At 35.7% G+C, this 22,289-nt stretch overlaps 2 protein-coding genes across 2 annotated transcripts in view; both read right to left on the bottom strand.

Annotated features, from left to right (window-relative positions):
• TMEM241 (transmembrane protein 241) overlaps positions 1 to 5,758 on the bottom strand; it is a 164,785-nt gene extending 159,027 nt beyond the window's left edge. Inside the window, exon 1 of the mRNA XM_023496205.2 lies at positions 5,511 to 5,758. Within this exon, the coding sequence (XP_023351973.1) occupies positions 5,511 to 5,582 (72 nt within the window). The 5' untranslated portion in view covers positions 5,583 to 5,758. The remainder of the gene's footprint in view (positions 1 to 5,510) is intronic.
• Positions 5,759 to 14,156: 8,398 nt separating this feature from the next.
• Positions 14,157 to 16,857, bottom strand: LOC105749332 (carboxypeptidase N subunit 2-like). Its single transcript, XM_031946530.1, has 2 exons — positions 16,566 to 16,857; positions 14,157 to 15,460 (listed from the first exon to the last, which is right to left on the bottom strand). Exon 2 carries the CDS (start codon positions 15,441 to 15,443, stop codon positions 14,247 to 14,249), a length of 1,197 nt encoding a protein of 398 aa, XP_031802390.1. The 5' UTR covers positions 15,444 to 15,460; positions 16,566 to 16,857; the 3' UTR covers positions 14,157 to 14,246.
• Between the last annotated feature and the right edge of the window lie 5,432 nt (positions 16,858 to 22,289).

The following is a 22,289-nucleotide window of genomic DNA, read 5'->3' as shown; positions in this document are numbered from 1 at the left end:
CCTCATTTATTCTGATTTTTCTCTCTTAGCACAACTCATAAAACAATATATATTCAAAATAAACTTAAAAAAAAAAGTTTACAGGCTTTAGGTCAAGAACCGCAGACATCTCCCAATCAGTGCCACATGATTGACCCTTTCTTTAATTAAATCTTTTATTGACCCTACTGGACACATAAATGCTGGTTTAAAAGAGAAATATAATAGGGAAAGAGCAAACAGAAATTCCAATTTTTCTGTGTCATAAAGACATTAGGATGGGCCATCTTTCATACAAAAAAAAATATTATTGGTACAAATGAAATTCTTAGACAATATGATATAAATTACAGCAAATAGAAACAGCTAGTCACAGCCCTAACTGAATTCTCTGTCTAAGGATCCATCACTCTAACTGGTATCATTGGTTATAGATTTCAAGGAAGTGTTTATTACTCTGGAACAAGTACGTATTGTGTTGAAATAAAAGGTATATGGTGGGGGAGGGGACAGGGTAGCTGATTTATCAAATGAATTTGATAAATAGTCCCATGAACATAGGACTATTTGTGTCCAAGCTGCAGACGCATTCCAACTCTAAAATAGTGATGTCATTTTGGTCCTCTTAGAGAAGGAAGAACAACAATCAGTCAACGAAATAGTATTTGTAAAAGGGTTTAGCACAGGGTCTGGCATGTAATAATAGGAGTAATATAGGGGCAGCTACCAGATTCCTGGGCCTGGAGGCAAGAAGACTCATCTTGGTAAGTTCAAATCCCACCTCAGAAACTTACTGTGTGACTTTGGACAAGTCACTCATCTATAAAATAAGTTGGAGAAGAAAATGGCAAACCACTCCAGTATCTTTGCCAAGAACACTCTAAAAGAGGTCACAAAGAATCCAACATAATTTTAAAAAGAAAAGAAAAGAAAAAGACTTCACAAACAAAAAGAAGCTAATAATGCTATTTTCTTTCCTTGATTGGTATAAGGAATGAGGGACTCTCCCTACAAAGACACTTGCAACTATGCAGATTTAGAGTCTTACAATATCCCCTGAGGGTACTGAGGTACTGAGAAATGGATTGATTTAAGGGGCAGCTAGGTGATGCAGTGAATAGAGCACTAACCCTTAAGTCAGGAGGACCTGAGTTCAAATTTGCCCTCAGATACTTCCTAGCTGTGTGACCCTGGGCAAGTCACTTAATCCCAATTGACTCAGCAAAAAAAAAAAAAAAAAGTTACATATTAGCCCATCAGAGTTAGGGCTTATTTAGTCTCCTCATTATTATACTGCTTTAACTGACACAGCTGACTAATCTTTTTTTTCTACTGCTTTCAATCTAATTTTAAGTCCTTATTTCACATGTTAAAGAATCATTAAATTTGTACATGAAATATAGATAGATTAATTAAAGTTTTGTGTTTATAATGTTTAAGGTGGGAAGGAGGAAAAAAAGAGAAAATTATCTAGAAAACAATTGACTAGCAAAGTAATGGAATCTCCCTAATTTGTTATTTTAGAAATTTCCATTGAATTTGCATGTTTCCATAACTTTTCAACCTAAATATATTAAAATATTTATTAAAAATATTTTTATAATTATAAAATGAAAGTCATTTGAAAATAATGCTCTCAGATGGAGAATATGTACAAACCTTTAATCTAAGAAATGAGAATTAGGACTATTAAAGAGAAAAAATTTTAGTGGGGTTTTTTAATAAGCAAAGATCCTTCTATTCATTAAGAAAAGATTATCACGCACAAATTTTTCTGTAACAAAAAAAAATATTTTAATTTGTGAGAAGTAAGAAACAGGAAAAGATTGGAGAATATCATTTCTTGCAAGTAAAAAAATTTAATGTCATACTAAGTGATATCTAAGTTGGAATATCCATTAGACCTAATAAAAGGAAGGAAAAAAGAAAAGAAAGAAATAGGCATTTATTAAGCATTTATTATTTTCCAGGAAAATCTCATTTGATTCACATAAGTGCTTTATTATCTCCATTTTATAACTGAAGAAACTGACAGGGATTAAGTGACTTCCCTATGGACACACAACTAGTGTCAGAGGCCACATCTGAACTGAGGTCTTCTTGATTCCCAGTCTAGTACTCTAAATCACTTCACTACCAGCTGCATCTGGCAAGGGAATTTTAATGGCATCAGAAACCTCTGTCCAATGATAGTGAGTGACAAACAATTTGATTCTGTACTTCATATTTCCTTTAATTAAGTGAGATTATGAAGGTGATAGCCTCCCAAAAGTATAAAGCCACATAAATGTCTACTATTGCTATAATGGAAATGTTGAATTTTCATCAGCCTTTCCAGAAGGGCCAAAATGTCATCTAGGAAAATTCTTCTATCTAAAAAATACCTCTCTCACCACCATGCCTTAAATCCCTAAATGTAAAACAAAACTTTATATCCTGAAATTTAAATTAAAATGTAAATATTTTTGGAAGAGAACTATATGGCTTTGATTTCCACTAAAGTATAAAGGTCTGTTAGAAATTAACTTAGTGAAGGCAATCTGGCAGCACTGTGGGATGGAATTTGAGGTCCAAAGTCAAGATAATTTGAGTTCAACTCTATACTTGTCTGACCATGTATTCAAATCTACCCCCAAGTACTCACTAACAGAGTGATCTTGTATAAGTCACAACCTGTTTTCTGATTCAGTTTCCTCAAATAAATGAAGATAACAGCAAGAAATATATTTTTAACCTTAATAAATGTTTATCCCATTCCTAAATACAAAGAGAATGAGATTCATTATTTCATAGGAAATCCTTTTTTTGAGGTTCTGCAATCAATATGGAAATACTTTTTATTTATATTTACATTTAGAATTTTTTAAAAAGAACATAAGATTTGGAGACAGCAAACCTGATTTTAGTTTCAGTTAAGAGTTCCCAGCTGTGTAAATATGTGAAAATCACTTTATCACTCAAGTTTTTTCCTTTATTTTCCTTTATCCCAAAATGGGATAATGAAACATTAGTCTTAGCTACCTCATAGGACTCTGGTGAAGAAATATGAGATTTTTGCTCATTTGTGTATTCAATAAACATTTACTGAGATACTTGCCACAATGCTTAGGATAATAACAAAAATAAGAAAAGAACATCTCTAGATGTCTACTTTCCAATAAAACTCAAAAGCAAATTACTAATGACTTAATATCTAAGTTTTTCCTTTTATTTTCCTTTATCTCAAAATGGGTCAATAAAATATTAGTCATACCTACCTCACAAGATTGTGGTAAGGAAATATGAGATTTTTGCTCATTTGTGTATTCAAAAAACAATTACTGAGACACTCGCCACCATGCTTAGGACCATACCAAAAATAAGAAAAGAACATCTTTAGATGTCTACTTTCCAATAAAACACAAAAGCAAATAACCAATGACTTAAAAGGAGCTGAGAATTGGGGCAGAGGAGTAACAATGAAGTAGGAACATATACAAAGGAGAAAGGAGGGTCCACACTAGAAATCTGAAGAGAGAAGGGGACAAAAAAAGGGAAAGGTTCCAAGAGACCAAGGCAGCCAGGTGTAAGAGAAAAGGGTCTTGGATTTAAAGAGAGAAGCAGCAGTTGGATCTGGGCCACAGGCCTATGTAACTTTAGTCAAGCCTCTTAATCTGTCCAGGAACATGTTACTCTTGTAAAAGTGATGGCTATATTTAATCCCTAGTTTTCCACCTAACTTCAGGCCACACCAAGCCTCCATCTTATTAAATATTCTTGCTGAAGGCAGACTCCTTATCAGGTGTCCACAAGACCACAAATTTTTCCCTTTATTTGTCCCAAAACCACCTGTAGTCTACGATCTTCTTGCAGCCAAGAAAAATATCCTAGTTTTAATCTGCCCCTTAAAAGCTTGTACGGAATAATAATTTACAAACTTTATCCAACTGACACCTTATCCTTATTTCCTAATATGTCCCAAACTATGCCATGTGACTATACTTAATTGTTTTTAAGTTAGAATTCATGTGTAAAATTTGATATCATTTATAATTTAAAACACCTGGGGAAGAGAAGAGCCGTTGGGGTGCCAAAAACAAGTTAGAAATTAGGGATTTGGAGTAGGTCTCACTGTCACAGTGTAAATACATTTTCTTCGATACAGGGTAAGCAAAGTTGAAAAAGTCTATTTAGAAGAGAATTCTTTATGTGGGGTCCATGAGCTTGCAAAAAAATTTGTATGTTTTGATATTTGTATGGCAAATACTTATAGAGTGCTTACTATTTGGCAAGCACAGCAGCAATACGACCCAACGGATAAAGCAATTGCATCAGAAGTCAGGAAGATCTGAGTTCAAATCCAGACTCTGATACTTCCTAACTGTGTGACCCTGGGCAAATCACTTAATCCTGTTTGCCTCAGTTTCCTCCTCTGTAAAATGAGCTGGAGGAGGAAATGGTTTTTTTTAACCACTCCTAGCCTGAAAACCTCAAAAGGAATCATGAAGAATCCCAGCAATTGAATGTGGCAGACTCTGCAATTAAGTGCTTTACAGAAACTCACAACCACCCTAGGAAGTAGGTGCTATTACTAGCACCTGTATTTCGATCAAATTGGTTTCCTTTATAATCCTATGTTTCATTTTGTGCATCTAAAAATATTATTCTGAGAAAGCATTTATGGGCTGCAACAGACTACTAAAGAGCAGACGCATAATAAAGGTCGATTACCTCTTTTGTTTTTTATTTTGAGGTATGGGGGTGGAAACAGTATATGCTTTTATTACTTCTTAAAAATTAATTTACTAAAAGGGATTCAGTGGCATAATTAGGTGATGAGTTTGAGGAAGAAAAAGATGGAGAAACCAAAGGAATTATCAAACCTGATCTCATTTTACTACTGAGAAAACCGAGTTGGAAAAAATTTTGTAATTTGGCCAGGGTCCCATTGTTAGCTAGTAGGATTTGAACTCGAAATTAGATTTGTCCAGTCCTCTCCTCATTATGACACGCTGCTCTTGGGGCGACCTGTAATTAATCTGTTTTGTCACGTTTCCAAAAAGAGAGCACTCTTCATTTTCACCTCAGCCCTAACCACTAAGGTGTACAATGCCTAGAGGGTGGAACTTATTAGGAACATCCGAATTTGAATTCGGATCAAGCAACTGGTAAGTCATTTAAACCTCTTTCAGCATCACCAAATCTGTAAAATGGGTATAAGAACAGCAGACCTCTTGTGGCATGTGTATACATAAGACACTACATAAATGCCCTCGTTATTCTCTAGGGATCAATACTTGCCAAGTAACCCAAAAGGAATGTATCGGAGGACTTAAAACCTTTAAACAAAAATTCTTAGGATCACAGAAGCGTGATTTTTAGAGCAGGAAAGGGGATCGGTGAACGGCCCCTTCTAACTAAGAAATAACAGGAGAATGAATAAACAGTTCTCCAGGGAGCGGCAGGAGAAGCAATCCCGGGAGGGCTGCGAGGATCCAAAGCGACACCGGCAAGTGCCTTCCCGCGCCCACAGCCTCGCCCTTCTCTCTCACCTTGTTCGTGAGGTAGGTGGCCAGGTAGAAGGCACAAAAAGTGAGACCCGGGAATGGTCTCTTTGTAAGCATCTGTCAAAGCATCCTCTCCGCGCTGACGAGGAAGAGAGCGGGGATCGCTTCCTACTGGGCTCAGCTGAACCCAGGGCGCTGAAATCCGCCGACAAGATGCCACGACAGACACACGTTGCTCAGCCGGGGCTCCAATAAGCAACAGGGACGGCCCTCCCCGGGCTCTGCCTTCTTAAAGGGGCCTTGCTCCCGGGAGAGGTCCGGGGAACGAGTTCCCCGCTCGGGAGCCGCCCAGAAAGAGCTCGGATTTTGCTTGTCTGAGGAACCCTCGGGCGCCGGGAGCCGGAAAAGGAGAGGAGTTTCTCAGCTCGCCTGGAGGAGGCTGTAGGAAAACCAGGGCTGGGCGGGGAGAGAACTAATTGTACCCCCGTTGTCTCCATCTGAACATGCAATTTGTGTAATTATCACTAAGTCCCTGTAGTTTCATTCAGCTCAACGATTTTCTTGGCGTGTTGATTTTTCGCTGTGATTTTCTCGGCTCGCCATTGGCGTTTCATTGATGTGTGTGTTTTTTTTTTTTGTTTTTTTTGAGGTGATTGAACTTTTGACTTGATTTTCTTAATAAGTTGAATTTTTATGTAATTTTCTCGGCATGCCGTTGGTGTGTTGAATTTTTGATGCTGTTTTCTTGGCGTGTCGGTGGCGTACTGAATTTTACTATGGTTTTCTTGTGGTGTCATTGGCGTGTTGAATTTTTCACCACAGTTTTCTTGATGTGTCTTGGACGTGTTGAATTTTTATGAGGTTTTCTGAGTTGTTGGTCATTGGTGTGTTGAATTTTCGCCGTGGATTTTCTTGATGTGTCATAGACGTGTCATTGGCATATTGAATTTCATTCAATTCAGCCCGTTGGTGACATGTTAAGAAAACTTGTCAAAATTCAACATGCCAGTAATTACACACCAAGAAAGCCATGATGAGAATTAAGCACTTCGATGACACTCGAGAAAAACACAGTGAAAATTTCAATATGCCAAGAAAATCGTGTCAAAAAATTCAACATATCAATGACACACCAAGAAAATCATGATGAAAAAAATTTTTTATTTATTTATTTTTTGTTTAATAGCCTTTTATTTACAGGTTATATGCATGGGTAACTTTACAGCATTAACAATTGCCAAACCTCTTGTTCCAATTTTTCACCTCTTACCCTCCCACCCCCTCCCCTAGATGGCAGGATGACCAGTAGATGTTAAATATATTAAAATATAAATTAGATACACAATAAGTATACCTGACCAAAACGTTATTTTGCTGTAGAAAAAGAATCAGACTGAAATATTGTACAATTAGCTTGTGAAGGAAATCAAAAATGCAGGTGGGCATAAATATAGGAATTGGGAATTCAATGTAATGGTTTTTAGTCATCTCCCAGAGTTCTTTTTCTAGGTATAGCTAGTTCAGTTCATTACTGCTCCATTGGAAATGATTTGGTTGATCTCGTTGCTGAGGATGGTCAGGTCCATCAGAACTGGTCATCATATAGTATTGTTGTTGAAGTATATAATGATCTCCTGGTCCTGCTCATTTCACTCAGCATCAGTTCGTGTAAGTCTCTCCAGGCCTTTCTGAAATCATCCTGTTGGTCATTTCTTACAGAACAATAATATTCCATAATATTCATATACCACAATTTATTCAGCCATTCTGCAACTGATGGACATCCATTCAGTTTCCAGTTTCTAGCCACTACAAAGAGACCTGCCACAAACATTCTTGCACATACAAGTCCCTTTCCCTTCTTTAGTATCTCTTTGGGATATAAGCCCAGTAGTAACACTGCTGGATCAAAGGGTATGCACAGTTTGATAACTTTTTGAGCATAGTCATGATGAAAAATTAACACACCAATGACATACCAAGAAAATCATGGCCAAAATCTGACACATCAATAGCATGACAAGAAATCCATGTCAAAAATTCAACATGCCAGTGACAAGGCAAGAAAACCAACATTCTATAAATGTTCAACATGCCAATTACACACCAGTGACATTACAAGAAAATAGTGGTGAAAATCGATATACCAATGACGTGTCAAGAAAATCATATTAGAAATTCAATATGCCAATGACACATCAAGAAATCCATGTGAAAAATTAATGCAATAGTCCACATGAGAAGTAGTGAAAGCCTGGACTGTTGTTGTTGTTTAAGTAGACATATTCAGAGATATTGGAGAAAGAAACAACAAAATCTGGCAACTGCTTGGCAACATGCAAATGTGCATGTGTATATGTGTCAGATTATTGGTCAAAGGAAGAGTTTATAACAAAGTAAGAGAGAAGATTATGGGAAGTAAAATAAATAGTTTTGATTACATGAAATTTAAAAAGCTTACACAAAGAAAACTAAATGCAGCCAAAATTAGAAGGAAAATAGGAAAAATGTTACAGCATGTTTCTGATAAAGGACTCAAATCTCAAATTATATAAGTAACTGAATCAAATTTGTAAAAATTAGACCCATTCCCCGTTATGGACCAGAACTTGAAACAAGGATTCTTACAAGGTACTAAGTGGAATTGATGAGACAATGGTTATCTAGTTTAGCATGGTGCTTAATAGTTCTCTAAGGTCAGTATGATTGATTTAATCTTACAACAAATAGTGGTTTCCTAGTGATGTAATGATTGGTTTATACTCAGTGTGGGGAATATAAACTAGGAGCCTCAGCCAGGTGGGATTCATTCAGAGAGAGCTAGAGAAGACAAGTAGACTGGAGGCTGAAGCACAAGTTCTTGGACTCAGATTCATTCATCCCACATACAGATAACATACAGAGTAGATGGAAGATAACCTCAGAGAGAAGGTACTAGGACTAGAAAGGAGGTCTAGAAGGTCTCCTTTAAAATAAATAAATAAAAGGATTTGAATTGAAGAAAGTCATGGAAACATGGAAACCAAAATGTGTGAAAAGGCAGAACATTGTAGATCCAGGGGACAGCCAGAGTGAAAACATGAAGAGGGAGATAGTGATGCTTGCACATAAGTTAATGTAACTGAATTATAGAATATGATAGGTATAGTAAAGGTTAAGGGAACTGGAAAGATTAAAGAAGCTAGGTTATAAAGAGCTTTGAATATCAATGTAGTGGAATTATAGAGTATAGCAAGGGAAATTGTTAGGGGGACTAGAAAGATTAATGGGGCCAGGTTATCAAAGATGAATTTTATATTTGATCTTTATGCTGAAGAGTCATTGGTGTTCATTGGAGATGGGGAAAAGTTACATGGTCAGATCTACACTTTGGAAAAAATATTCTTGAGAGTTGAGTGGGGAATAGATTGAAGTGGAGAGAGGCTTAGGCAAGGAAGCATGTTAGAAAGTTATTGTAAGAGTCCAAACTAGAATGGATGTGTTCTTAAACTGTGGTTACTGTTCTATGGGTTGAGAATGGGGATCTTATCTGAGAAACATCTTAGTGATAGAAATGACAAAATCTGACAACAGAGGGGCTAGGAGTGAGTGAAAGTGAGGGATAGAGGAGGACATCAAGTTTGTGAGCCTAGATGGGGAAATGATTCAACAATAATAGGAAAGTTCAGAAAAAGGGGGAAGGGTTCTAATTGTGTTATTTATGTTTACATAATCTTGAGTAAAATCCTACAGGAATAAAGCAATACCTCCCTAATTGACTTTCTATTTTACTCTCCATAGTCACTCTTCCAAATTCTTTATTTCCCCCTTAAATCTCCCACAGCTCCCCCTCTACCATTCTCTCAAATAAGAACTTGATTCATATTTCACTGAAAAACAAGCCATTCAGAGAGCTCCTCTGTCTTCCCTTCTCCTCTGTACATGTATCCCAATACCCTCTGCCACCATCTCCAACTTCACTCCCATCTCCCATATTGAAGCGGCCCTTCTCTTTGCCAAAGCAAACTCCTCTACACTAGGACATTCTATCTCCTCTTCTCCAGAAGATTGCCTCTTCCATCACTCATACTCATTTCTATCTTCAATCTCTATGCTTGCTTCTGTACCACCTACAAACATGCTTCTATCTCCTAAAAAAAAAAAAAAAAAAAAAAAACTTGATCCGTCAATGCTCTCTATTAATTTCTTCTCTTTTTATGGCTAAGTTGCTTGAAAAGTCCATCTTCAACAGTATCTTCTCTTCCTTTCTTATTACTCTCTTCTTAACTCTTGGTCCTGTGAGAACAAAGGATGAACAACAACCTTTTAACTCTACATCCTGGCTTCCAAACTCATTCCACCCAAACCACTTTCTCCAAAGGTTCTAACATTTCATTGCAAGTCTAATGTTTTTTCCTCAATCTTCGCTCTCCTTCTCTCTGCCTTTGACACCATCCTTCTCCTTCTCTGATGCTCTCTTCTATCCAAGTTTCCTCTCTCCTGGTTTTCCTCTTATCTGTCTGATAGATCCTTCTCAATCTCCTTTGCTGGATCTTCACCTAGGACATGTCCACTAAAGCTAAAAATATATGATCTATTCTTATCCCACTTCTCTTCTCCCTTTATGCTATTTCACTCAGTGATTTTACCAGCTTGCCTATGAAGATGATTCTCAAATCTGCTTAATCTCTTTGCTGACTTCCTCATCTCCAACTACTAATTGAGCATCATAATTATGCTGGATGTCCTATAGAATTCTTAAACTCAACATATTCCAAACTGTACTCATTATCTTTCCCCTTAAATCCTCCCCTCCCAAATTATAATTGGGAGGATTATTATCCTCCCAGGCACTAGCTTGCAACCTGTGTGTCATCCTGGACGCCTCACTTTCTCAGCTCCCAAATCCAATCTTTGCCAAAAGCTGTTTTATTTTGCTCTGTTTGCAGTAGGGTTGTGGGGTAGGAAATGGTTTGGAGCAGAGCTCAGTATTCACCAGCATAGGGAACATCTTGCAAGAAAACAACAGCTACCAATCTTGCTCTGCAGTATATGAGTGTAGACTGCTTATTGCCTGCAGCACAGAGGTAGAAGGACTTGTCCATGCAAGATTTCCTGATTAGAGGGCAAGCTCCCTAGCTAATGACTTCCAGAATACTTGCAATTAGCTTTGGAAGCAGTTGCTGAAATCCCTATATTCCTTGTCTCGTAGTAGATTTCAGTGGTTTATCATATTGCTCTTCCCTCAAACCCCCTACTTGGAAACCAAATTAATAGTTCCTGTTCTCAAACAATAAATATTTATTGAGCACCTACTATGTGCTAGGCACTGTGCTAAGTGTTGGACTCTCTTATCATCAAAGAACTCAACCACAGTTAGAGAGATTATTCAGTTAAAGCAGGTATTAAACTCTTTCTCTGTACTAGGTGCTGTACACTAACACCAGAAATATAAATACAGGCAAAAAGCAAGACAATTCCTAACCTCAGAGTTATGTTCTAATAAAGAAAGAATCTAAAAAGGAGCTCAAAGAGGGTAAGGGAAGTAACTTGTGTGGTACAAGATAGAAAAATAGTCCTTGTATCAGAAGTTGAGTTGGTTGAAAGTGAGCATGGGTGACTGAAATAGATACATTTAAAATGGAAGAACTTATCAATCAGAGGAAGAGAACAGAGTTATGTTAATAATGTCAATTGAACTTATAGTATGTCATCCAACTACTCTTTTTTTTTTTTTTTGAGAACAAGTTGTTAAACATTTATCAGCACACCTGTGCCCTTTGCCCTTTGTTAATTATAATATAAGCTTAGACAGCATGAGAAGGACATCTGGACTAAAGGTGAGAAACAGTCCAGGAAGTTGGAGGCTCAGCTTGATTGGAACAATGAAGCTTAGCTTTCTACAATCTATTTAATCCTCCACCCATTTTTTTTTTTTTTTGGTGGGGAAAAAAGGGAACACTAGTAATAATAATAATTATAATAATATTTATATAGCACTTACTATGGATTAGTCATTAAGCTAAGTGCTTTACAAATAGTACCTCATGATAGGTGCTATTATTATCCGCATTTTACAGTTAAACAACTGAGGCAGACAGATGTCGTTACTTGTCCAATGTTGCACAGCTAGTGTCTGAGGTCAAATTTGAACTCAGATCTTCTGACTCCAGGAGACTCTATCCAGTGGGCCACCTAGATCTCTTTTAGATACTTCCCAAGGTCCTTCATTATCAGTACCAGGTTGAAGGACCATTAATATTATTCTGTCCATTGCCTTTTGTCAGTAACAAACCTCTCATGGTCACAAGCTTCTCTTGATTGGAAAATCCCTTGTGACCTGGCAGATTGTTCTGAGGGTATTGCCCTTTCCTCATGTGGATCACTCCACCCTATTCCTTTTTAACTCTTTTTTAGATGTTTTCTTCTTTTATGAGAATGTAAACACCTCCAGATTAGGAGTTGTCTTGTTTTTTGCCTGTCATCTTCTACTCTCAATTGGGAGAAATTATTTTACTATTGTATTAATAATCCTTGATTAAGTTGGAATCTAGGCTTTTCTCCTTTATTTCCTTATTTAAGGCCAGTACCTGTATAAAAAAAAAAAAAGTCTCTGAAGGATATAACTGATTGATGAGATTGCCATAACCTCGAAGGCAACCACATTCATATAGGTAACAGAGAGAATGGCAGGTAAATGAGTACCTGAGAGAGGCACACAGGAAAAGGTCTGCCCTCTGGTGTTGGGCTAGGTACGCATAATCACAGAGTCCCATAATATAGAGTGTATTTATACACACATATGTATTTACATATATACATACATATTTACTTATTTATAAATTATATATATTCACATTATAAAATTACATAAAAATAGAATTTTTTTAAAAATAAAGAAGGACAAGCATTTATGAAAAGGGGCAGCCAGTATCTATAAAATGGAGATAATAATAATAGCCCCTAACTCCTAGGGTTATTGTGAGAACCAAATAAGATAATAATTTTAAAGCATTTAGCACAGTGCCTAATACATACTAAGCACTATATTGTTTGTTAAGTAATAGTAGTAGAAGTGGTGATAGTAGTAATAGTAGTAGTAGCAGCAGCAGCAGCAGTAGCAGTAGCAAGAGCTTATTTACTAATACCATGTATAATGCTAAGTGCTTTTTACTCATTTTCACATTTGAGCCTCACAATGACCATGGGATGTAGGTGGTATTATTATCTCTATTTTATTTTTGTTATTGTTCAGTCATATCCAGCTTTTCATGACCCCATTTGAGGTTTTCTTGGTAGAGATACTAGAATGGTTTGCCATTTCCTTCTCCATCTCATTTTATAGATTAGGAAACAGAGGCAAACAAGTTTAAGTGACTTGCAGGGTCACACAATTAGTGTTTGTGACCAGATTTGAATTCAGGAAGATAGATTTTCTGACTCCAGGTCCAGCACTTTATCCATTGTACCACCTAGCTGCCCTATCCACCTCATTCAGGAAAATCTAAGTTAAAATCCAGTTATGTGATCTTTGAAAAGTCACTTTACCTCAGTTTTTTCACCTACAAAATGGAGATAATAATAGCACCTGTCTGCCAGAGTTTTTGTAAGTCTCAAAATGAAATATTTTGTGGTTAGATAAACAAACTTTTCTTCAACAAACTTCCTTTACCTCAAAGGGTTGTGAGAATCAAATAAGAAATTTTTTTCTCAATAGTACTTTATTTTTCCAAGTACATGTAAAGTTTTCAACACTCATTTTTGCAAAACTTTGTGGTCCAAATTTTTCTCCCTTCCCTCACTTCCCCCATCCCCAAAAGAACAAACAATCTGATATAAGTTAAATACATGCTATCCTTTAAAATATATTTCCATATTAGTCATCTTGTACAAGAAAAATTAGACAAAAAGAAGGGGAAAAAAAACATAACAAAGAAAAATAAAACCAAAAGGTGAAAATAGTATGCTTCAATCTATATTCAGCCTCCATAGTTCTCTGGCTGCTACTGGCATTTTCCATCCCAACTTTATTGAAATTGCCTTGAATCAGGGCAGCTAGGTGGTGCAGTGGATAGAGCACCAACCCTGAAGTCAGGAGGACTGAGATCAAATCTGGTCTCAGAAATTTACCACTTCCTAGTTGTGTAACTCTGGGCAAGTCACTTAACCCCAATTGCTTCAGCAAAAATAAAAAATTTTTAAAAAGGAAAAAGAAAGAAATTGCCTTGTATCACTACAGTGTTGAAAAGAACCAAATGCATGACAATTGATCATCATGTAATTTTATTGTTGCTGTGTACGATATTCTCCTGGGGCTGCTCACTTCACTCAACATCAACATCAGATCATGTAGATCTTTTCTGAAATCAACCTGCTCATTATTTTTTTTAATGTAACTAATATTCCAAAAGATATAATATTCCTAAAAAGCACTTTGCACAGTGCTTGGCAAATAAAAGATGCTATAGAAATGCTTATTCTCCTCCCCCATTCAATCCCAGATCAACCTATGAAAATATAAACTTCTTTAGAAATAGGGCTGCATCATTTTTTAAACTTTGTTATGTGCCTTGGACATAATAGACGTAGGATAAATATTTGTTCGTTGCATTGAATTACAGGGCACAGATATGTCTGTGGCAAAGAAGTGTGAAAGACATGATGCAAAATTATGCTGTAGCCCGTGCTGTTTACTAACATGATACAAACAACTATACATTTAACTTTTATTTTCATTAGCAAAAGTAAATAATTAACATATCCATTGCTATCCCTTTTATTTTTGTCTTGCCACAGGGATTTTTAACAATGTGTTTTGGAAATCATTGAGTTTGTACAGACTGGATTCCCAGTCAAAATTATTTGTGTTGTATTAGAATCCAACCCTTTGGTCTCTGTTATATTGTTGTTGGAGAGATCCAGCAGTTCTAATTCATACATTTTGTCTATGAAGGTTCTGGGCAAATTTTCTATACCATTGCAACACAATCTTAACTCTTTGAGTCTTTGCAGTCCTGAAAAGATGGGCAGGGTATGAAATTGGTTTCTGTCCAAATGCAAAAATGCTAGCTGAGTGTTATGTACAAATATGTCTCCTGGGAGAGCGTTTATGTTATTTCCAGAGAGACTCAGAAATTCCAGCTGCCTTAACACTGAGAAGAAATTCAAGGGAAGGTCAGACACCAAATTATTTGACAGGTCAAGCCGCCTTAAGCTAGATTCACCAATGACCGAAAGGGGAGGGATATTTTGGATGCTATTCCCAGATATTGAGAAATGTTCTAACTTGGGGAGGATCTTGACTGCAGAAAATGGAATCTTCTTGAAACTATTATTGTCAAGGAGCAAATCACTAAGGTTTGTCAAGTTTTCAAATAAGTTATCTGGTAAACTGCTTATTTCATTATTGGAAATATCAAGGATCTTCAAGTTAGGAACGGGATCAAAGACCCCAGCAGGGAGTGTCTGAAGATGATTACCAGCCATCATTAACGTATCTAGCTGAGAAAGACCCATCAACATATTTACTGACAACTGCAGTCTGTTTTGAGAGAGGTCCAAGTAAGTCAGTCTTTCCAAGGAGGCAAAAATCTTCCCATCGAGCACAGCAAGTCTGTTTTCAGCCAAGTTTAGCCAAACAAGGTGCTTTGTGCCTCGAAACAAGGCAGGTGGAAGCTCCATCAGATTGTTGCCAGCCAGATCCAGGGCAAGGATGCTTCTGCCAATATCGTCGAAGGTGTCATTCTGCAGGGAGAGTTTGTTGTGGGACAAGCCAAGAAAAGTGAGATTAACAAGGGGCTGAAGGATTCCCGGGGGAACTTGGGTTAAGTAATTCTCATTCAGAAAGAGAGTCTCTGTGTCTTGAGCTATTCCCTGGGGAATGTCCGAAAGGTTGGCAAAGCGGCAATCTGTCAGCAGAAGACTGCAGAGGCACTTCTGGGGGCAGCTGTACTGGCAGACAGCATTTCCAAAGAGCAGCAAAAACAAACCCCAGATCATCTTTACAACCTGTGTTCCTTGGAAAGAGGAGGGAAAACAAATCAATTTGTTACTCTACCTGGTTAATCCCATCCTGTGGTGTAGCTGAAAAAAATCTCCTCAGTAGAACATAGAATACATCAGGGGGTTGAATTGGAACTGAGGGAGAATTGGGTATTTGTGGAGTTGTAGCTCGGGTTCTAATCTTGAGTCTGCTACTAATCAGTTGGCTGACTGCAGACAAGTCATTTAATGTTTTGGGGTCTCTATTTACTCATCTGTTAAATGAACATTTTGATCTTTGAGATCTCTTCCAGTTCTAAAGTGGTATCATCCCAATATAACTATAATCCAGGAAACAGTTATCACTTTTCATGATTTAAAAGTATGAAGTAAGAATTTACATCCATAAAATGGTTTGAGATAAATAAAAGAAATGATTTTTAAAAAATAAATTCCCATAAAGAATTATTTGCCATGGGACTAATTTTAAAGTTTTCTGTCTAGACAGACAATGGCAATGTATTCTAGGACGTGTCCTAGGTCCTCATAATTAATACTCTCTCGGTAACTCATAGATGGATTTAATTACCATCTCTAAGCAGATGACTCACAGATCTATATATTTGTGTTTGTCTTTAAATTACTTCAAAAATTTTCTAATTATCAGATCTGGAGTGTGCAATTCTACAAATTAGTAGATAAAAGCAGGATTATAGGAATGCAATCTTATTAATAAAGAAATCAAAAAATTTGAACCTGTTAAAAATACATTCCCTAAGTAGATTCTTTATTGGTTTCTCTTAGAAGATGATTTAAAGAAACCAAAATCCAACTGCCTTAAAATTCCTTGGAACCAGGAACTGAATTGTACCCTTTCCAACATTTAGCACAGTGCCTGGCACACATTAGGCATTTCATAAATGTTTATTGATTGATGAATGATTATAAATGAAGTATCATGTTCCTCTACTTATAACTAAAGTTATGTCTAGATGCAGAGAGCTTTCTAAGCCCTCTTCTCCCTACTCTTTACACCACTTTCTCTAGGTAACCTCATCAGCAGCTATGAATTTCATTATCCTGCCTATGCAGGTGATTCACAAATCTATATACTTCCTTTAAAGTCTGGGTGTGACTTACCTTGATGTTAGATAGGTGTTTTACAACCTCAGAAAATTTCTGTTCACTAAAGTATGTCCCCAGCAGACCATCGATATTCACCTGAAATTCCTTTGGTTAATTGACAAGCAGATCTCAGACCTAGTAATTTTCTCCAGCTTTTCCTGCTATTTTCTTTGGCAGAATTTACTTAGAAAACCAGCACAACTGGAAAGCTGGAGTATCTAGTCTAGAAAACAGAAGTCAGTTTCAGAGGTAAATGATGCTGATTCATCCAACCAGAAGTCTTGCCCTATTTTAACATCCCAAAGTTTCCTGTTTCACAAAGCAAGCTTGAGCACTGAAGTAGGAGCCAAACCAGCAGGTTTTATCATTGCAACATAGCCATTCTTACTTAACATTTGGGGTTCTTTTCTTTATCACGTACAAAAAACAAAAACAGAAAAGCAAGCCTCCATTGTAGAATAGTATCAAGAATGAATCAACAGTTGTTTTATTTGTTTCTTTTTGAATAGTAGAAGAAGAAATTTTGATTGCAGTAATATTTTGGGAATTTTAACTGATGTTTTTTGCTCATGTTTATTTTTTAAACACCATATAACAAAGCACCCTATCCTGAAAACAAACCACTAGTATTTGAGTAATCAGGCTGAAATAATTTTAGGTGTTTATAAATTTCACTTTAGAAAAAAAATCTTTAAGAGACTGGATATAACATAAATAACCATTATTCATGTTATATTAATTATTCAACAGTGTTCCTAACCCAGTTTCCCACCCCCCAGCACAACCTATTTTACCAAAGTGAGATTAATTTTAAAGCATAATTGCTAGAAAAATAAGATATTTTGACATCATATTAACAGGTTGACCCATACATTGTGAAATTGTTTTTCACTTCATGTTTTTGAAAAGCAAGTATTAGTACTCTATTATCACAGCATAAAGAATCACTAATTTGGGTTAAATCTAAAAGGGGAGGAAATAATATATTGATAAGTATATTCCAGTTTGATTAAACCAACTTACCCTATTTTTTTTATTTTATTTTATTATTATAGCTTTTTATTTACAAAACATAGGAATGAGTAATTTTTCAACACTGACCCTGGCAAAACCTTCTGTTCCAACTTTTCCCCTCCTTCCCCCAACTCCTTCCCCTGGATGGCAGGTAGTCCTATACATGTTAAATATGTTAAAGCATATGTTAAATCCAATATATGTATACATATTTATACAGTTATCTTGCTGCACAACAAAAATTGGATCTAGAAAGAAAGAAAAAAACCTGAGAAGGAAGATAAAAATGCAAGCAAACAATAACAGAAAGAGTGGAAATGCTGTGTTGTGGTCCACACTCATTTCCCATAATTCTCTTTCTGGGTGTAGCTGGCTCTGTTCTTTACTGACCAATTGGAACTGGTTTGAATCATCTCATTGTTGAAGAGAGCCATGTCCATCAGAATTGGTCATCATATAGTTTTGTTGTAGCCGTGTACAATGATCTCCTGGTCCTGCTCACTTCACTTAGCATTAGTTCATGTAGGTCTCTCCAGGCAGATTATTCTGCTGGTCATTTCTTACAGAACAATAATATTCTTTAACATTCATATACCATAATTTATTCAGCCATTCTCCAACTGATGGGAATCTATTCAATTTCCAGTTTCTAGCCACTACAAAAAGGGCTGCCACAGACATTTTGGCACATACAGGTCCCTTTCCCTCCTTTAAGATCTCTTTGGGATATAAGCCCAGCAGCACAGTTTGATAACTTGTGGAGCATAGTTCCAAATCGCTCTCCAGAATGATTGGATTTGTTCACAGTTCCAACAACAATGCATCAGTGTCCCTGTTTTCCAGAGTCCCCTCCAACATTCCGCATTATCTTTTCCTGTCATTCTAGCCCAGTGGTTCTCAAAGTATGGTCTAGAGAATCCTGGGGATCTCTGAAAGCCTTTTAGAGGGTCTACAAATTCAAAAATAGTTTTTATTTCCAATATGGTAAATGTCTATAAATATAACCCAGATAAACAAAAATGCTTTGGAGAAATTCTCAATAATTTTTAATAGGATAAAGATACTGAAATAAAAGTTTGAGAACCACTGTCTAGCCAATCTGACAGGTGTGTAGTGGTATCTCAGAGTTGTCTTAATTTGGATTTCTCTGACCAATAATGATTTGGAGCACCTTTTCATATGACTAGAAATAGTTTCAATTTCTTCATCTGAAAATTGTCTGTTCATATCTTTGACTATTTATCAACTGGAAAATGGCTTGATTTCTTACAAATTAGAGTCAATTCTCTATAATGGAAATAAGGCCTTTATCAGAACCTTTGAATGTAAAAATGTTTCCCCAGTTTATTGCTTCCCTTCTAATCTTGTCTGCATTAGTTTTGTTTGTACAAAAACTTTTTAACTTAATAGAATCAAAATTATCTATTTTGTGATCAATAATGATCTCTAGTTCTTTTTTGATCACAAATTCCTTCCTCCTACACAGGTCTGAGAGGTAAACTATCCTACATTCTTCTAATTTATTTATAATCTTATTCTTTATGCCTAAATCATGAATCCATTTTGATCTTATCTTGGTGTATAGTGTTAACTGTGGGTCAATGCCTAGTTTCTGCCATACTAGTTTCCAATTTTGCCAGCAGTTTTTGTCAAATAGTGAATTTTTATCCCCAAAGCTGGGGTTTTGGGGTTTATCAAACGCTAGATTTCTATACTTATTGGTTATTTTGTCCTGTGAACCTAACCTATTCCACTGATCAACTAGTCTATTTCTTAGCCAGTACCAAATGGTTTTGATGACTGCTGCTTTATAATATAACTTTAGATCTGGTACAGCTAGGCCACCTTCATTTGATTTTTTTATTAGTTCCCATGAAATTCTTGACCTTTTGTTCTTCCAGATGAATCTTGTTATTTTTTTTTAAATCAGTAAAATAGTTTCTTGGAAGTCTGATTGGTATAGCACTAAATAAATAGATTAGTTTAGGGAGTATTGTCATCTTTATTATATTCACTCGACCTATCCAAGAGCACTTAATATTTTTCCAATTGTTTAGATCTAACTTTATTTGTGTGGAAAGTTTTGTAGTTTTGTTCATATAGTTCCTGACTTTCCCTTGGCAGATAGATTCCCAAATATTTTATGCTATTGACAGTTATTTTAAATGGAATTTCTCTTTGCATCTCTTGCTGTTGGATTTTGTTAGTGATGTATAAAAATGCTGATGATTTATGTGGATTTATTTTGTATCCTGCAACTTTGCTAAAATTGTAGATGTAGATTTATTTAAGATTTTTGCATTAATATTCAATTCAATAGGGTTTTTTTTACTTTTAATTTTATTAATCTCTCCTTTTATTTTTAGAATTTCAAGTTTAATGTTTGATTGGGGGTTTTAATTTGCTCTTTTTCTAGCTTTTTTAGTTGCAAGCCCAATTCATTGATCTTCTCTTTCTCTATTTTATGCAAAAAAGCCTCTAGAGATATAAATTTCCCCTTACTACTGCTTTGTCTGCATCCCACAAATTTTGGTATGTTGTCTCATTATTGTCATTTTTTTGGATGAAATTATTAATTGTGTCTATAATAAGCTGTTTCATTCATTCATTCTTTAGGATGAGATTATTTAGTTTTCAATTAATTTTTGGTCTATTTTCCCCTGAATTTTTATTGAATGTAGTTTTTATTGCATCATGATCTGAAAAGAATGTATTTACCATTTCTGCCTTTCTGCATTTGATTTTGAGGTTTTTATGTCCTAATATATGGTCAATTTTTGTATAAATTTCATGAACTGCCGAGAAGAAAGTGTACTCTTTTCTGTCTCCATTCAGTTTTCTCCAAAGATCTATCATACCTAACTTTTTTAGTATTCTATTTACCTCTTTAACTTCTTCCTTTTTATTTTGTGATTCTATTTATCTAGTTCTGAGAGTGCAAGGTTGAGATCTCCCACTATTATAGTTTGCTGTCTATTTCTTCTTGCATCCCTCTTAACTTCTTCTTTATGAATTTAGATGCTATACCACTTGGTGCATAATATGTTTAGTGTTGATATTGCTTCATTATCTGTGGTAAACTTTAGCAAGATATAGTTTCCTTCATTATCTCTTTATTTTGCTTCATTATCTAGAGTACCCTTTAGCAATATATAGTTTTCTTCCTTATCTCTTTTAATTAGATCAATTTTTGCTTCTGCTTGATCTGAGATCAGGATGGCTACTCCTGCTTGTTTTACTTCACCTGAAGCATAGTAGATTCTGTTCCAGCCTTTTACCTTTATCTATATGTATTACCCTGCTTCAAATGTGTTTCCTATAAACAACATATTGTAGGATTCTGGCTTTTAATCTAGATTGCTATCCACCTCTGCTTTATGAGAGAATTCATCCCATTCACATTTATTGTTAAAACTACTAATTCTGTATTTCCTGCCATCTTTTTATCCCCAGATTATACTTTTTTCTTTCCTTTTCCTCTTACCCCCCTCCCCAGTAAATTTAATTTAGGGGCACCACTTGCCTCAAGCAGCCCTCTCCCTTTGGAATCCCTCCCCTTTAGAGTTCCTCCTCCTTTCTTATACCTTTCCCTTACTATTTCTGTATTTGCTTCTATTTAGCCTACCCCTTCCCTTTTCGCTTTTCCCCTCTCTCTTTTCAATAAGATGAGAGAAGTTTCTCTGTGAACCAAATATATCTAACATTTTCTCTTTGAGCCAAATCTGATGAAAGTAAGATTCACACAATGTTCATCCCCCTCCCTTCTTTTCCTTAGATACAATAGGTTTCCTTTGCCTCTTCATGGAGATTTAATTTTCCTCTTTTTACCTCCACTTTTCCTTTTTTCTGGTACCACCCCCTTTCCACCTCTAGTACTTTTTTTTACATTATAAAAAAATCAAATTATAAATTTGTACAGGAGAAATCTCCCATACTTATTAACTCCAATGTGTGAGCTCTAATGTGTAAATTCTCTTAAAGGTGTGAGCTCTAATGTGTGACCTCTAATGTGTAAACTCTTAAAGGTGTAAGCATTGTTTCTATCAACTCCATTGAGTTATCACTAGGATTCTAACAACTTGTAATATTTTTTCCTTGGTATGATAGTTCTGAAATTTAGCCATGATATTGCTTGGAGTTTTAATTTTGGGGTCTCTTTCAGGAAGTGTTTGATGAATTCTTTCAATGTCTATTTTACCTTCTGATTCTATGACATCTGGGCAGTTGTCTTTGATGATTTCCTGAAATCTAGACTCTTTTTTTCATCATGATTTGGGGTCCTTAGATTATCTCTCTTAAATTTATTTTCCAGGTCTGTTGTTTTCCCAAGTAGGTATTTTACATTTTTTTCTATTTTTTCATTTTTTTTATTTTGCTTGACTGATTCTTGATGTCTCATAGAGTCATTCATTTCCCATTCAGTTCTGATTTTTAATGAATTATTTTCTTCATTTATTTTTTTAAACTTATTTTTGTATTTGTCCAATTAAGTTTTTAAATGAGTTGTTTTGTTCTATGGAATTTTTTTCTATTTCACAAATTTTTCAAGTAATTTTCCTTTTCCAATTCACAAATTCTGTTTTCCTGGGAGTTCATTATCTTTTCCATTACACGTATTCTGTTTTTCAGGAAGTTGTTTTCTTTTTCCATTTTGTCAAACCTATCTTTTAATGAGTTATATGCCTTATTCAGACCTTCTTGCAAAGCTTCCCTTTCCTTTCCCCA

This window comes from Sarcophilus harrisii, chromosome 1 (genome assembly GCF_902635505.1).
Source record: "Sarcophilus harrisii chromosome 1, mSarHar1.11, whole genome shotgun sequence".
Lineage (NCBI taxonomy): Eukaryota > Metazoa > Chordata > Mammalia > Dasyuromorphia > Dasyuridae > Sarcophilus > Sarcophilus harrisii.
Note: the sequence above shows the minus strand (reverse complement) of the source record. Positions and strands in the feature narration are given on the sequence as shown.